This window comes from Salvelinus namaycush, chromosome 17, assembly GCF_016432855.1.
Source record: "Salvelinus namaycush isolate Seneca chromosome 17, SaNama_1.0, whole genome shotgun sequence".
Taxonomy (NCBI): domain Eukaryota; kingdom Metazoa; phylum Chordata; class Actinopteri; order Salmoniformes; family Salmonidae; genus Salvelinus; species Salvelinus namaycush.
The window spans coordinates 33674085-33691221 of record NC_052323.1 but is presented as its reverse complement, the minus strand read 5'-3'; the positions used below and the strand labels follow the sequence as shown (position 1 = coordinate 33691221).

Sequence of the window (17137 nt, the reverse complement as noted above, 5' to 3'; positions counted from 1 at the left end):
TTTCCGACAGGTAAGATCTAAACCAGGCCAGAACTTGTCCGTGTAGACCAATTTGGGTTTCCAGTCTCTCCAAAAGAATGTGGTGATCGATGGTGTCAAAGGCAGCACTAAGGTCTAGTAGCACGAGGACAGATGCAGAGCCTCGGTCTGACGCCATTAAAAGGTCATTTACCACCTTCACAAGTGCAGTCTCAGTGCTATGATGGGGTCTAAAACCAGACTGAAGCATTTCGTATACATTGTTTGTCTTCAGAAAGGCAGTGAGTTGCTGCGCAACAGCTTTTTCTAAAATTTTTGAGAGGAATGGAAGATTCGATATAGGCCGATAGTTTTTTATATTTTCCGGGTCAAGGTTTGGCTTTTTCAAGAGAGGCTTTATCACTGCCACTTTTAGTGAGTTTGGTACACATCCGGTGGATAGAGAGCTGTTTATTATGTTCAACATAGGAGGGCCAAGCACAGGAAGCAGCTCTTTCAGTAGTTTAGTAGGAATAGGATCCAGTATGCAGCTTGAAGGTTTAGAGGCCATGATCATTTTCTTAAGAGCCAGCTTAAGAGTCATTTCTCAATAGCAAGGCTATGCTCACTGAGTCTATCTCTCTCGCTCTTTCTCTCTCTCTGCAGGGTGACCGGGGGACGATGGGGAAGAGAGGTCTGAAGGGCGGGAAGGGGGAGCAGGGTCCTCCTGGACTGGACCAGCCCTGTCCTGTGGTATGTCAACCTTCACCTTTCATCCATGACCGTATGGACATTTGAGCCAGACTGGATAAAATATGTAACCACTTTGTGTTTACAATTTTCCTTTTTAATCTCTATTTCTATGATTTCCAATGGATGTTTTTGTCTGTCTGTGGGAGGGATGTATGTTCAGAGTATGTGTAACAGTGGGTTGGCTCTTGCTGACAGGGTTCTAATGGGACTAAAGGACTTTCTGATGAAGGGGTACAGTCCACCCCTCCTCCTCTTCCTCCTTCTGGCCCTGAGCCCCCCTGTCCTTTGGTACAGTATCTTTACCTATTCCCACCTTTCTACCTCTTTCCACCTTTCTGTGTCTGCCTGTTCCCTCATTCTATCCCATGCACTGTTTCCCTTAGCCTGTTGTTCCATATGTGTTTTCTCTCTGAAATCTGTAATCTCCTAACATCAGCAGGCTGGATTGTCACAGGAATCTTATAATCAGCATGTTTTATTATGAAAATTACGCAGAGTTGTGGTCTGGATGTGAATGTGCTGACTGCATGTGTAACAGTTTAACTTTAGTCCGTCCCCTCGACCCGGGCGCGAACCAGGGACCCTCTGCACACATCAACAACAGTTACCCACGAAGCGTCGTTACCCATCGCTCCACAAAGGCCGCGGCCCTTGCAGAGCAAGGGGAACCACTACTTCAAGGTCTCAAAGCGAGTGACGTAACCGATTGAAACGCTATTAGCGCGCACCACCGCTAACTAGCTAGCCATTTCACATCCGTTACACTCACCCCCCTTTCAACCTCCTCCTTTTCCGCAGCAACCAGTGATCCGGGTCAACAGCATCAATGTAACAGTTTAACTTTAGACCGTCCACTCGCCCCGACACGGGCGCGAACCAGGGACCTTCTGCACACATCAACAACAGTCACCCACGAAGCATCGTTACCCATCGCTCCACAAAGGCCGCGGCCCTTGCAGAGCAAGGGGAACCACTACTTCAAGGTCTCAAAGCGAGTGACGTAACCGATTGAAACGCTATTAGCGCGCACCACTGCTAACTAGCTAGCCATTTCACATCCGTTACACATGTGGTATGGTAAAGTTCTTTGGTGTTTTCACCCCACATGACATGAAACTGCACCACTAACCACCCCTCCCTTGTTCTGTTACCACTAGGGGCAAGATGGACTGCCCATACCAGGATGTTGGCACAAGGTGAGTGGGGATTCGAATGTCCAGTATGGCTTAATACCTGCCTGAGTACTATGCAGTACATTCATTAATACCTGCCTGAGTAATATGTAGCACGTTCATTAATACATGCCTGAGTAATATGTAGTACATTCATTAATACCTGCCTGAGTAATATGTAGCACGTTCATTAATACCTGCCTGAGTAGTATGTAGTACATTCATTAATACCTGCCTTAGTAATATGTAGCATGTTCATTAATACCTGCCTGAGTAGTATGTAGTACATTCATTAATACCTGCCTGAGTAATATGTAGTACATTCATTAATACCTGCCTGAGTAATATGTAGTACATTCATTAATACCTGCCTTAGTAATATGTAGTAGATTCATTCAAACCTGCCTGAGTAATATGTAGTACATTCATTAATACCTGCCTGAGTAATATGTGGTACATTCATTTGCAACCACTTGCAATATAATGAGAGAACATTGTCAATCAAACCAGAATTTCAAGATAAACAGTGAAAAATGCAATGATCTTCCCCCAACTCAGATTATTTTACTGTACCAATTAGCATGTATTAAGCCCAATAAATAAATATTATTGGGGTATGATTATAACATGTATGTTATATAATAATCCTCTTATGAGTATGATTAGGATGAAGTACAAAGCATGTATTATAGAGCCCTAGTGACTTTGCTAACGTTAGTAACCTTTGTGTTGTTCTTGATCTGTGACCTCTTGACCTGTGACCCCCACTATAATCCCTGCTTTCCTTCTCTTGCAGTGATGACTAACATCAAGCGTGTCCACTGTACATATTGATATGGTATATATTGCAACTGAATACTACATTGCTTTTTTGTTATTTTTTGCCTTTTTATGGAAACGTTTTATATAATATATTGAGCTTTTTTTAAATCATGGACGTTATTTTGAGTCAACAGTATTAACCAGACTGGATATATCGATCGATACAGATATTTTTTGTACACATAGACTTTAGATGTGAAGTAAAATGTAGTAAATGGAACACAGCCATCTTAGAGCAACAACGGGTACGAGAAATATAGGAGCAAACAGACTCCTAACCTAACAGACAGACAGACTGATGGGCGGATGGACGGACAGACACACATGTTGCTGGAGGGTTGATGAATAGGGAGAGTGGGTAATGACTGCCTTACTAATGGAGTCTCGTCTGCCCTGTTGCTGCCTGGCCCTGTTGCTGCCTGACCCTGTTGCTGCCTGACCCTGTTGCTGCCTGACCCTGTTGCTGCCTGGCCCTGTTGCTGCCTGACCCTGTTGCTGCCTGGCCCTGTTGCTGCCTGGCCCTGTTGCTGCCTGGCCCTGTTGCTGCCTGGGGGTGTGTGCTTGCTCCTCCCTGCTCGATCCCATGGATGGACAGACCTCCTGGTGTTATAGACAGAGGAGTGTAGGTCAGTGCTCTCTTCTCCTCTCTCTGTTTTTGAAAGGAGGAGACAGAAGCTCAAACGCAAATGTCTCACTCTCTCTCAGCACTGAGGGGAGAGCAGGTATGGAGGACAGAGAGAAGACATGGGAGAGACAGACAGACATGAGAGCACAAAGGACAGACAACCTCTAGAGAGTGACGGAACGGTTCTGTGCCATTCAGTTCCATTCGGAATACTGAGATCCTGTGTTATGGAAACACACCAGGAGGGGGCGACACAGAACACTGCATTTCCACCTTCACTTGAAGTGTGACCTCACCAATAAATTCATCACACTCACTGTTGGTTCTGGGCTACAGAGGCAAGGATTTACCTATGATGTCACATAATAATAATAATAATAATAATAGTAGTGGTAGTAGTAATACAATTCTGTGGATATGATGAAAGTGTTTTTATGACATCTTTTATTTTGTGTTTCCATTTAATAAAATGCATGATCAACACAAGTCACAGCATTATATAGCATCATGAAAACCTCTCCCATACCAGCACACTAGGGCAATAATTTACTGAGGTATGTAGTTTGCGAAGAGAAATCTTTAAGTCTCTAACAGTCTTTCCATTTACTTGTGGCTTACTGGCAGTGATAACAAGTGTGATGTTTTATTTTATTCTAGTTGAGTTACATTTGCATTCCTGTGCACGGACGTGTTTGTATAATATACAGATGCATACTGAGTTCATTGTGTTAAATTCAAATTCAGAACTGGAGCAATTTGCAGTATTCCCAAATATGCAGTATTCCATCAATGAAGTTGAACAAAAGGTTTGAATATGAAGTCATTTTGTGATTAATTTGTCTTTTATCAGACATAAGTCAATTAGAAATATCACATCAGTATTTTCTGACAGTGTTGACAGTACAGTTTTGAAGTATATTGAAGGATTATCACTTAACCTTAGCTAAAAACACATTTAGATGAAATACTGTTTTCTGAACAACAGTATGGACTCTTGCTGCTGACATAAAATGTTATTGTTTGTTTGTTTTTCTTAACCAATGAGTTTAGTACATTCGGACTGAAGTACAATAATGTACCCAAAGTCATTGATTTAACAATAGTTGTATTCATTGGTACACATTGGCACACCTTGACAAAAAGGTAGTCATTGTTGGTTGGTTTAACTATACCTACTTGTTTTTTTATACATTATCACATCATGAAAGACAGATTTTGATCTCTTTTCATTTGACGGTTTTGTTCTGATTTACATATTTCTTTCTAACTTTATGGATTGTCTTTTGGAGATCTATCTTCTTGGTGCTCGATCACTCTGTGTTTAGTCTTCTTGTATGGTTCTCTATCAACCCTACACACACACACACACACACCATTTCAGTGTCAACAGCACATGACTGATATAAGGAGCTTATAACTTGTGAGTTTCATTATACTACATTTATGCTATGAAATGTATGACTATGGAAGTTAATAAGCAATTCTTTCATTATATTGTACTTTACTAATGCACAAGTTTCAGTATTTTCATTCACAACGTGTTATTTCCAACTGGGATGTGGTGATCAATCATATTTGTTTCCTTTTTCATTCTCATTTAGTATTGGACATACTGTATGCAGCAATGTGCCTACCTTAAAAGTAATTTAGTATTGGACATACTGTATGCTGCAATGTGCCTACCTTAAAGGTAATTTAGTATTGGACATACTGCATGCAGCAATGTGCCTACCTTAAAAGTAATTTAGTATTGGACATACTGTATGCAGCAATGTGCCTACCTTAAAAGTAATTTAGTATTGGACATACTGTATGCAGCAATGTGCCTACCTTAAAGGTAATTTAGTATTGGACATAATGTATGCAGCAATGTGCCTACCTTAAAGGTAATTTAGTATTGGACATAATGTATGCAGCAATGTGCCTTCCTTAAAGTGCAATTCCAGTGCTTTTCAACCTAATTTTCATTATCTCCAGCACAATGCCAGTGTCTACATATGTGAAAACAGCGCATTTCTACGTTTTGTAGAAAAAAATATAAAGTAAAAAAGTTCTACCCTATGACACATTTAAAAAGAATGATATTCAAACACTATGAGATTTGCTGTGGTGTAGGGAGCAAGAAAATACCCTCTCTGGCTACGAATTCATTGCAGGTTTTGAAAATCACATATTTTTTTACTTTTAATCCTACCCTGATATATCACAGAGCACCTTTCTTCTCATCTTTCTTCTTTCACCTTTCTTCTTTTAAGCGCCTTTCCTCTCATCTTTGTAATCCTTAAGAGTAAAAAAAAAAGATATATCTAGCTTAAACCGATGGATTTTGACTCCAGGGAGTCTTTGTAACCACATATCATAGAAACACACTGTTTTCACATATGTAGACACTGATATGGTACTGGAGATAATGAATAAGGTTGAAATGTGGTGGAATTGCCCTTTAACAAACTGATGTTTCTCTGCAATATTACATGTGTTTATTTCTTTGGCAGATATCATCAGTTTTTCTTTTTTTAATGAATATTTGCCATCCATTATTGACACAATGTCTGAGAACAGTTTGGTGTGTTTCATAAAAATAATTAGATGAATTAGAGTTTGTTAATTTGGTTGTGTATTTGGTTGTAAAAGAATTAAGCTATTTTTGTAACTGCTATCGTTATCTCTGTATTATGCCAAATCTGGTCAATTCAACATGTAGACTGAAATAAACTCCCTAAAATATACTGTTACCTTCTTGAACATCTTCTGGTCATTTGTTCTAAACCATTTTCTGCAATTATATTCCAATGAAATCTCAGAACTAAAAGTTATTTTTATAATCTCACAAAGGCTGACTGTCTCCACATTGATCAGTTCAGTTACCCTCCTCTAGTTATAAAAATAGGCTATATAGGTTTATAATTAGGAGGAATGTGTATTTTGCATTAGGAAATGTAGGCCTACTGCATTATTCAGAGCAGAGGACCATAACACATTCCGACTGCAATCATTAGGCCTACTAATAACCATGACTCTAACATTACCTTGTTTTAAAGGAGGAGCATGTCCGCCTAAGTTGAAAAATGTAGGCACACACAAATTTAGGAGCACAAATTAGGAGCACAAATTTAGGAGCGCATTGACAACTATTTGAGGTATTAAAGAATCTTTAAAGTTTCTAGGCACACTGGTGCTCCTAAATTAAAATACCAGGTCGCTTAGCAAAATATTTTTGGCATACACAAGTAAAATGGTCTCTCTGTTGAGCCCTGCTAGTTGCTGATTGCCTATTTCATGGCACACCTTTACAGCCTTTACATTTATGTAACTGTAATACATTTTTGGGATCACTTTTTGGGATTATCACCATCCATATCAAGATTGCTACTTTCAATGATTTCTACCTATTCAAATTATGTGTTATAAAAAAAGAATAAATGTATACATTTCATGTGATTTGATATGTAAAAACATTGACTATATGCTTTAAATTATAGCTTTGTAATGGTCTCTTCAACCTTGCAAATAATATTATTCTACTACTGTTTCACATGAACAGTACAATCCGGGTAAAAACTAAAATCAGCACACGGGCAGGAAGGGGTTGGAACTGTTCTCCCAGTGTACTCTGCGCGCGATCGGCCCCTCAAATGTTCTGCATCCGGGTCAGAACTTCCTCTTTCTCTGTGCCTAAATGTGAGAGGATCTAGGGAAACCTAGCCCTCAAACTAATCTAAATCCATCCTTAAAAAAGGCACACTAAAACGTCGCCAAAATGACCGAGCAGATGACAGTAAGGGGGACCCTAAAGGGGCATAATGGTTGGGTCACCCAGATCGCCACTACCCCTCAGTTTCCTGATATGATTCTGTCTGCATCCCGAGGTAAGCGCTTCTCCGCCCGCTACGATGGACGACAATATGGCTAACCCCTAGCATGTTGGCTTTGGGTTGTTTTAATTGATGTGTAGTCGCGACTGCTTGAACAGTCTGAGTCAGATCAATCTAGGTGGCACGTTGTACTAAGCGCTTCAAAAACGCGATGGCTAGTGGATAAACTGCTCTCCAAATAAGTTTTCCGTCCGACTACTAGCTAACTAGCCCTTAGCAGCAAACGTCAACTTTGCTGACATCCACGTGCACCGCCAAGTGGCAAAAATGTTCGGGAGACCATTTTATGAAACCTGCGTTTCTAGACCTGCTAATCTAATTGTAACTAACATAGAAACTGATTACATGTTCCTGATTGAAACTTGTATGAATTTACGTGGCTGTCAGTGAAGGCAACATACCGGTAGTCGGCTGTCTAGGTATCTACTTAGCTAGCTTTTCATATATGGCTAACGTTACCTAGTAGTACAGTTTGAATGGTTATGCGCTTGCTGCTTCTGTCAACATGTTACGTTAGCCAACTAGTTAGGCCTACCTATTGTTTTGAAAATATCAACACTACCTCTAAAGACACTAACCCCAGTTCAACGGCATTCGCTACCGTTTAATGAATTTAAATATTTAATCAGCATTATTTATTTTTTCCAGACAAGTCTATCATCATGTGGAAGTTGACCCGTGATGAGACCAACTATGGCATCCCCCAACGCGCCCTAAAGGGACACTCTCACTTTGTGAGTGATGTCGTCATCTCCTCGGACGGACAGTTCGCTCTGTCCGGGTCCTGGGATGGAACCCTCCGTCTGTGGGACCTCACCACGTAAGTCTAGAGACGGGAGGGTTGGCGGGGTGATGGTTCAGCTTCATTTAGGGTTTTCCCTGAACTACACATGGGTCATTCCAGTCCTGGAGGGCTACATTGTGTGCAGGCATGGGTCATTCCAGTCCTGGGGGGCTACATTGTGTGCAGGCATGGGTCATTCCAGTCCTGGGGGGCTGCATTGTGTGCAGGCATGGGTCATTCCAGTCCTGGAGGGCTACATTGTGTGCAGGCATGGGTCATTCCAGTCCTAGAGGGCTACATTGTGTGCAGGCATGGGTCATTCCAGTCCTGGGGGGCTACATTGTGTGCAGGCATGGGTCATTCCAGTCCTGGGGGGCTACATTGTGTGCAGGCATGGGTCATTCCAGTCCTGGGGGGCTACATTGTGTGCAGGCATGGGTCATTCCAGTCCTGGAGGGCTACATTGTGTGCAGGCATGGGTCATTCCAGTCCTGGGGGGCTACATTGTGTGCAGGCATGGGTCATTCCAGTCCTGGGGGGCTACATTGTGTGCAGGCATGGGTCATTCCAGTCCTGGGGGGCTACATTGTGTGCAGGCAGTTGTTTGATTCAAATGATTTTGGTCTAAACTATAGACCAGGATTAGTTTATAATTTGTCTCGGCACAGAGTTGGAACAAAACCCTCTGTAGGTAGACGGAGAGTCAAAATGCTGGTTCCAACGTGGTGATGAAACTTCCAATGCCAGCTGTATCTCTGTGATGATAAAGAGGCTGTTTCTGAACGCAACCTGCGCTTACCTGTGAAAGATTTGACATGGCTATATATGTGTGTGTGTATGCTGCCTTGGTTTTTCTAGTGTTGACCTGAACAACACCATTAGATGTTATTAGTCATCTGTAGCATGGGCCTTTACACAACTGTCCTCTTCCTTCCAGTGGCACCACCACCCGCCGCTTTGTGGGTCACACCAAGGACGTCCTGAGCGTCGCTTTCTCTGCTGACAACCGGCAGATCGTGTCTGGTTCCCGGGACAAGACCATCAAGCTGTGGAACACCCTGGGAGTCTGCAAGTACACCATCCAGGATGAAAGTCACTCTGAGTGGGTGTCCTGTGTGCGCTTCTCCCCCAACAGCAGCAACCCCATCATCGTATCCTGTGGTTGGGACAAGATGGTCAAGGTACAGACGACCGTGTACATCACTTGTGACTCACTAGGATAGTGGGATGCGTTCCTTATTGAACTAAGTTGAGATTTTTAGGTACTTGAGGGGTTCGGTTGCTGTAGATGTAGTAAAATCAAGCTTTAAGGATAAATGGTGCTTTCCTGCCCTTTGACTAAAATGTTGTGTTTTATCACCTGAGCCTCGGATCTGACAAGTCCTGCAATGATGATGGGTACAGGACCTAGACTGCACATTCATCCAATGTTTGTAACACTTAATGGTTGAAACACCTAGACTACATTTCCCTTAATGTACCCTGACTCACGTTCTCCCCCACCCCTTTCTGTTTCTAGGTGTGGAACCTGGCCAACTGCAAGCTGAAGACTAACCACATTGGCCACACTGGCTACCTGAACACAGTGACCGTCTCTCCCGATGGCTCCCTCTGCGCTTCTGGTGGAAAGGTATGATGAAAGCATTTTACAAATATTTACTTTTACAATATAGATTTAAAAAGTTCAAACAGTTCACCAACAGTTCTACCCTTGCTTGGTCAATGTGACCAGGTTAAATTGATGCACCGTTCAGTGGTATGAATTGGAGTAATTGAGAAATAGCATAGAGAGAAATGTGCTGGTTTCAAAGTAGTGATGGATTCTCATGCTGTCTGTTTCACTATGATGATAAAGAGGCTGTTTCTGAACGCAACCAGCACTTTCGAGAGTTCACTTACACCTGTCCACTGAGATTTGTAATTTAGGGCTCTTGTTGATGGCGTGTCTCCCCAATGAATGACCATGGACTCAACACTTGATTGCATGTCAGTTACCATTTAAAGCTAGCATGCATGTTTAATTTGCACCTTCCATTTGGCTGACCTTTGACCCTGAGCCCCATTCTCTCCTATAGGACGGTCAGGCCATGCTGTGGGACCTCAACGAGGGCAAGCACCTGTACACCCTAGATAGTGGTGACAACATCAACGCCCTCTGCTTCAGCCCCAACCGATACTGGCTCTGCGCCGCCACCGGCCCAAGCATCAAGATCTGGGTAAGACTCCTACTCCCAGAACACATCAGCACTGATGGTGCTGTTCAAATCTAATTTTATTTGTCACGTGTGCCAAATACAACAGGTATAGATATACCTTAGCATGAAATGCTTACTTCTATTTTCTTAACTGCATTGTTGGTTAAAAAAATGTTTACTAAATAAACCAACACTAATGTGGCTATATACAGGGGTACTGAGTCAATGTGTGGTCGTACAGGTTAGTCAAGGTGATTTGTACATGTAGGTAGGGGTAAAGTGACTATGCATAGATAAACAGTGTTGGTTGAAAGAGTTTCGTGTTGTCTATTCAAACTTTGTCAAGGGGCGATGATGGAAATTCCAATGCCATCTTATGTCTATGATGATAAAGAGGCTGTTTCTGAGCTCTGCTAACTGTCATTTCTGTAACATCTGGATTTTTGGATCTGAGAATATTATTGCCATGTTCACGTCATTTAAATAGGAGTTGGTCCAAACCCATGCCTCCATCAATCCTGTTCTCATGTTCATCTCCCCTCCCTTCAGGATCTGGAGGGTAAGATCATTGTGGATGAGCTAAGACAGGAGGTGATCAGCACCAACAGCAAGGCCGAGCCCCCACAGTGCACCTCTCTGGCCTGGTCTGCTGACGGACAGGTATGATATGTCCATTTGCATCACATCCCACAGAACTTTATTAGAACCCTGGGTGGACTTCTAGAACAGGGCCATGTTACTTCAGTCTGTTCTTAGAAAGCTGTGTCAGATGGAGTTCTTTGTAGCCTTGCCCTGTGATTATAAAGTGACATTTCTTGCCTGAGCTTCGGCTCTGACGACAAGTCCTGCAATAATGATGGGTACAGGAACGACTACATATTCATGCCCCTTAACACTTGGAATGGTTGAAAACACATACTCTTGATTAATTTTCATATCTTTTTAGTTTTGCATTTTCTGGACATTTTCTTAGTTTCTTGTCTCTCAACAGACCCTGTTTGCTGGCTACACCGATAACCTGATCCGAGTGTGGCAGGTTACCATCGGAACCCGATAAGGACCTTTTCACAGATTCAGTGATGAATAAAATACAGTTTTAAATGAACTTTGTTGAAATCGTTTGTACAATTTGATGCAGGCATGTTTATATTTTGTAATAACTGGGTTTTAATTCTGTATTGGCTGCAACAAATTTGGACATCTGGGATATAGTTCATAAGATTGGTAACTTCATCTGGCTCATTTTGTCAAACTTCTTACTGTAAATGCTGAATAAATCATTGGTCACTATCCACACATTCATGGTAGTTATGCTGAGCCTTTGGTCATGTCTATGCTTTACACTTACATGCCTATCAGAATTCTAAGATCGCATTGAAAAGACTGGTCTAGACGCACAAGTCGCTTTGTGTTCAGATCTGGCTGACCACTTCCGGAGGTGGTCTGGGGATTCGGGGCTACCAGAAACGCACGCAATTTGCGACGTCATCAGCACTCTTCCCACCTGTCTCGAACTTGGTTATGGGAACGGGGCACCTGTTCATAATATTAGGAAATACCTACCTATGAGGAACTTGTTTGCTGGCATCATGCTACCTAGTATTTAGAGAAACAATTTTGTTTGGCTGGAGTTATGCTAACCAGTTTGCTATCTCTTTAGAGCTACTTGCTGGGTTAGTTGGCTAGTTAGCTACTGCCATCAGTTGTGTTTAGCATATTTAGCCTGTTCCACCGTTTGCAGAATACATACTGGTATTTTGAATATAGCGCGAGAGAAGGGAATCCGGACACTTAAGTGTAGATGCATGACGCGTTCGGAATTACATGATAGAACTCCGAATATTAAACTGCATGAACTGTCAAGTCTAGACATGGCCTTTGTTTCTCCACGGACTTGTGAAAGTTGTCCAAATCTTTTCCCGTAGAAGGGTATCCTAGCAACAATGCGAACGACGTCGATGTGAATGAACTTGCCTCTGAAAAGGTTTGTATAGCAAGCATGATTATTTTTAGTAAAAATATTTAACATCTCCTCAGACTGATGTTTCTGCTTTGAACGCTTGTTAATTTGCCAAGCGTCCTTATCCAATTGGGAATTTAACATACGGTATGTAGCTAAATTGGCTAGCTAACGTTAGTATCAGACTGGCAGGTTTTGCCATTGAGCCAAACCTAGCCCAACAAGATGGAGCTGATGGAGCTGTTACTATTACGTCCTTTGTCATCTTAAAAATAATAATGGCGCCATCTTGCGTTGCGGCTGGTTGGGCTACAACTAAGCCAGACTGTCAGCTTTAGACAAACAATGTTTTGATTTGACCTTAACATTCAAATCGAGCTTTGCAAAGTGTTCAAGTTAATTCCAACGTCCCCTATCCATGTTTTAATTTTGTCAAGATTGTTTACAAGCGCTGACGTTATGGATTATGAAACTCCAAAGAATCAGATGCCTTCTCCTCGGATTTATGTTGAGAGAACTCTCGCGTTGATCAAACCTGATGCTATACACCAAGCTGAGGAGATTGAGGACATCATTCTCCGATCTGGGTTCACAATTTTACAGGTTGGTGTTAACTGTTTGAGACATGCAGCATAGCTGTTGATCACAAACATTCATGCTGCACATGCAGTGACCGTCCAGCTAGCAAGCAGTTTGTGTGACTGTCAATGTGTAAATACAAAGAGGGGTTTACTTTCTCCTGGGTACTCTTCCTCTGGCCAGAGCAGAGGTTACTATTGAAAATGAGTGAAACAGAGTAATCAGCCAAAGGGCATAGATAGAGGACTTGGGCAAAACAAACTTGATTGATTGGATTATTGGGTGCGGTGCGTTAGGTAGATCCCCAGTCGTGATCAGGCAAGGTCAACGTCTGCCATGTACACTTGTCATTCATTGCTGTATGTGACAATGTGTGTCTGTGTAACTGCTCTTTGACAGAAACGGAAGCTGCAGCTGAGTCCGGAGCAGTGCAGTGACTTCTATGCTGAGCAGTATGGGAAGCTGTTCTTCCCTAGCCTAACGGCCTTCATGAGCTCTGGACCCATCATCGCCCTGGCTCTGGCCAGAGATCAGGCTATCGCCCACTGGAAGACCATCATAGGACCTGTTAACTGCACCAAGGCCAGGGAGACTCACCCAGAATGGTCAGTCAGTCAGAAGGAAGAGGATTGTACAGATAGGTCAGAGCTGCAAGTAGGTTTAAGTGCCTTGCTCAAGGGCACAGTGACAGATTTTCCATCTAGTCTGCTCTGTGATTCAAACCAGCAACCTTTTGGTTACTGGTCCAATGCTCTTAAAAATGTTGTCCATCCAGTTCAAATATCGGTAGTCCTAGTTCTTTTATTACTAATGCCTACCTACTGTATATATGCATACCAGTACAGAGTGATTGTACATGTGCTCAATCAATACTGTATGTGTCTGGATAAGAGCGTCTGCTAAATGACTTAAATGTAAATGTACTACTCAATACTGTATGTGTTCCCTGTATGACTCAGCACTTCTACTGTAAGCTAACATGTGCATCTTGTATCTCTCCCCAAGTCTGCGAGCCAAGTATGGCACCTCTGACCTGAGGAATGCAGTGCATGGCAGCGACTCGTTCTCCTCAGCCGAGAGAGAGATCAAGTTCATGTTTCCCAACTGTGAGTTAAACACACACACACACACACATTGAATATTTACTTTTCTTCAGCACCTGTGATTACCTTTATTTTATCGAAGGTAAACCATTTAATACAAGTTCTTACATTGACAATGACAACCTGAGTTAGAGTGCATGGAGTGTCATATACACACAGACAGTACAACAGTTAAATAGAAGTTGGAGGGGGTTTCCCTGTGCTCAGTGTGTGTTATACCCCTTTGATTTCCTCTCTGATACACCTGTGTGTCGGTCCCTCCCTCTCTCTGTCCAGCTGTGATCGAGCCCATCCCCATGGGAGAGGCAGCCAAAGACTACCTGGGCAGGTTTGTGAGCCCCACGCTGCTCAGCGGACTCACTGAGCTCTGCAAACAGAAGCCTGTCGACCCCTTTGTAAGTATCAGGGTGGAATGAGAAATGTGGGCATTCAAATATGCACTATGAACATTAGTACACGTTACATTTGATTTTTTTCTTCTGAATCAACTAATTCAGTTTTTTGTGGTGGTTTTTCCCCCGAAGACTTGGCTGGCAGATTGGCTGGTCAGAAATAATCCCAACAAACCTCAAATATTTGATGGGGCAACAGGGGAGGAAGCAGCATAAACACAGAGACCGGAAAACACCATCTGCCTTTACCAGTTAAATCCATGTTCAAGAAACTGTGTTACATAACATCCTGTGATGAAATAAAGAAGGATATTTTGACAACTTGAACCAATTTTCTCTTTCATTTTGGGAGGGGAGGATTGCTTAACAATATGATGGTGTACATAAGAACTGTGCAGTGTTTAGCTGACCATTTATGGGGTTAATTTCTTTGAATGTTGATAAACACCCCGAAACATTTAATCTCTACATACAGGTAACTGCCAAGATAAAGGAAACACCAACATAAAGCGTTTTAAAGGCCCAATGCAGCCATTTCTTATCTCTATCAAATAATTTCTGGGTAACAATTAGGTACCGTACCTTACTGTGAATGTTTGGAATGAAAATGGTCAAAAATAAACAAATGGGAACTTAAAGAGCAATTTCTCAAGCAAGAATTTTGCTGGGCGTGGTGAGGGGGAAAATGAAAACTAGCTGTTATTGGCAGACAGGTTTGGAACTCTTATTGGTCTATCAACTAATTTACCTGGTCAAACAGCTCTTACACTAAAAGGGCATTATCATTTTCACAGTATTATTCCAACCTCAAAGTGTGGAAATATAAAACACAGATCAATCACAATTTTGACTGCACTGGGCCTTTAATAGGGCATTGGGCACAGGCGGCTGGTGTCACCTTAATTGGGGAGGACAGGTGCATAGTAATGGTTGGAATATTATCAATGGAATGGAACTATCAAGCACATTCACTCCATTCCAGCCATTATTTTTAGCCGCCCTCCCCTCAGCAACCTCCTGTGGCGTTGGGCCACCACGAGCCAGAACTAGAGGTCGACCGATTATGATTTTTCAACGCCGATACCGATTATTGGAGGACCAAAAAAAGCCGATACCGATTAATCGGCCAATTTTAATATATATATGTGTAATAATGACATTTACAACAATACTGAATGAACACTTATTTTAACTTAATATAATGCATAAATAAAATCTATTTAGTCTCAAATAAATAATGAAACATGCTCAATTTGGTTTAAGTAATGCAAAAACACGATGTTGGAGAAGAAAGTGAAAGTGTAATATGTGCCATGTAAAAAGCTAATGTTAAGTTCCTTGCTCAGAACATATGAAAACTGGTGGTTCAATATTCCCAGTTCTTCAATATTCCCTGTTAAGAAGTTTTAGATTGTAGTTATTATAGGAATTATGACGCTTCAACTATTTCTATACCATTTGTATTTCATATACCTTTGACTATTGGATGTTCTAATAGGCACTTTAGTATTGCCAGCCTAATTTTAGGAGTTGATAGGCTTGAAGTCATAAACAGCGCTGTGCTTCAAGCATTGCTAAGAGCTGCTGACAAACGCAGTAAAGTTTGAATGAATGTTTACGAGCCTGCTGCTGCCTACCACCGCTCAGTCAGACTGCTCTATCAAATATCAAATCATAGACTTAATTATAATATAATAAACACACAGAAATACGAGCCTTAGGTCATTAATATGGTCAAATCCGGAAACTATCATTTTGAAAACAAAACGTTTATTCTTTCAGTGAAATACGGAACCGTTACGTATATTATCGAACGGGTGGCAACCCTAAGTCTAAATATTGCTGTTACATTGCACAACCTTCAATGTCATGTCATAATTATGTAAAATTAGTTCACAACGAGCCAGGTGGCCCAAACTGTTGCATATACCCTGACTCTGCGTGCAATGAACGCAAGAGAAGTAACACAATTTCCCTAGTTAATATTGCCTGCTAACATGAATTTATTTTAACTAAATATGCAGGTTTAAAAATATATACTTCGGTTTATTGATTTTAAGAAAGGTATTGATGTTTATGGTTAGGTACGTTCGTGCAACGATTGTGCTTTTGTTAAATTATCACTCGTTTGGCAAAGTAGGCTGTGATTCGATGGTAAATTAACAGGCACCGCATTGATTATATGCAACGCAGGACAAGCTAGTTGACCTAGTAATATCATCAACCATGTGTAGTTAACTAGTGATTATGTTAAGATTGATTGTTTTTTATAAGATAAGTTTAATGCTAGCTAGCAATTTACCTTGGCTTCTTGCTGCACTCGCATAACAGGTGGTCAGCATGCCACGCAGTCTCTTCGTGGAATGCAATGTAATCTGCCATAATCGGCATCCAAAAATGCAGATTACCGATTGTTATGAAAACTTGAAATCGGCCCTAATTAATCGGTCGACCTCTAGCCAGAACAGCTTCAATGCACCTTGGCATAGATTTTAAAAGTGTCTGGAACTCTATTGGAGGGATGCAACATCATTCTTTCACAAAAAAAATCCATAATTTGGTGTTTCATTGATGGTGGTGAAAAACACTAGCTGGCTCAGGCACTACTCCAGAATCTCCCATAGTTGGTTAATTGGGTTGATATCTGGTGCCTGAGACAGCCATGGCATATGGTTTACATTGTTTTCATGTTCATCAAACCATTCAGTGACCACTTATTCCCTGTGGATGGGAGCATGCCCATGGTAGGCAAAATAATGGCCTGCCCAACATTTTTATACATGACCCTAGGCATGATGGTTATGTTAATTGCTTAATTAACTCAGGAACCACACCTGTGTGAAAGCACCAGCTCAAGTATTTATATTATTTTGGCAGTTACCTGTTGTAATTGCTATCACTGATTGCATTGCACAGTCT

General features: G+C 41.7%; 2 protein-coding genes across 2 annotated transcripts; both read left to right on the top strand.

The window, feature by feature from the left end:
• The first annotated feature begins 6978 nt into the window (after positions 1-6978).
• rack1 (receptor for activated C kinase 1) lies at positions 6979-11482 on the top strand. The gene is made up of 7 exons (XM_039012625.1): positions 6979-7199; positions 7854-8025; positions 8927-9170; positions 9509-9619; positions 10065-10205; positions 10734-10844; positions 11176-11482. The coding sequence occupies exons 1-7, from the start codon at positions 7091-7093 to the stop codon at positions 11239-11241; spliced, it is 954 nt and encodes a 317-aa protein (XP_038868553.1). The 5' UTR covers positions 6979-7090; the 3' UTR covers positions 11242-11482.
• Positions 11483-11578: 96 nt separating this feature from the next.
• nme5 (NME/NM23 family member 5) lies at positions 11579-14545 on the top strand. The gene is made up of 6 exons (XM_039012626.1): positions 11579-12168; positions 12582-12747; positions 13123-13328; positions 13729-13829; positions 14103-14221; positions 14351-14545. Exons 1-6 carry the CDS (start codon positions 12149-12151, stop codon positions 14432-14434), a joined length of 696 nt encoding a protein of 231 aa, XP_038868554.1. The 5' UTR covers positions 11579-12148; the 3' UTR covers positions 14435-14545.
• The last annotated feature ends 2592 nt before the right edge of the window (positions 14546-17137 follow it).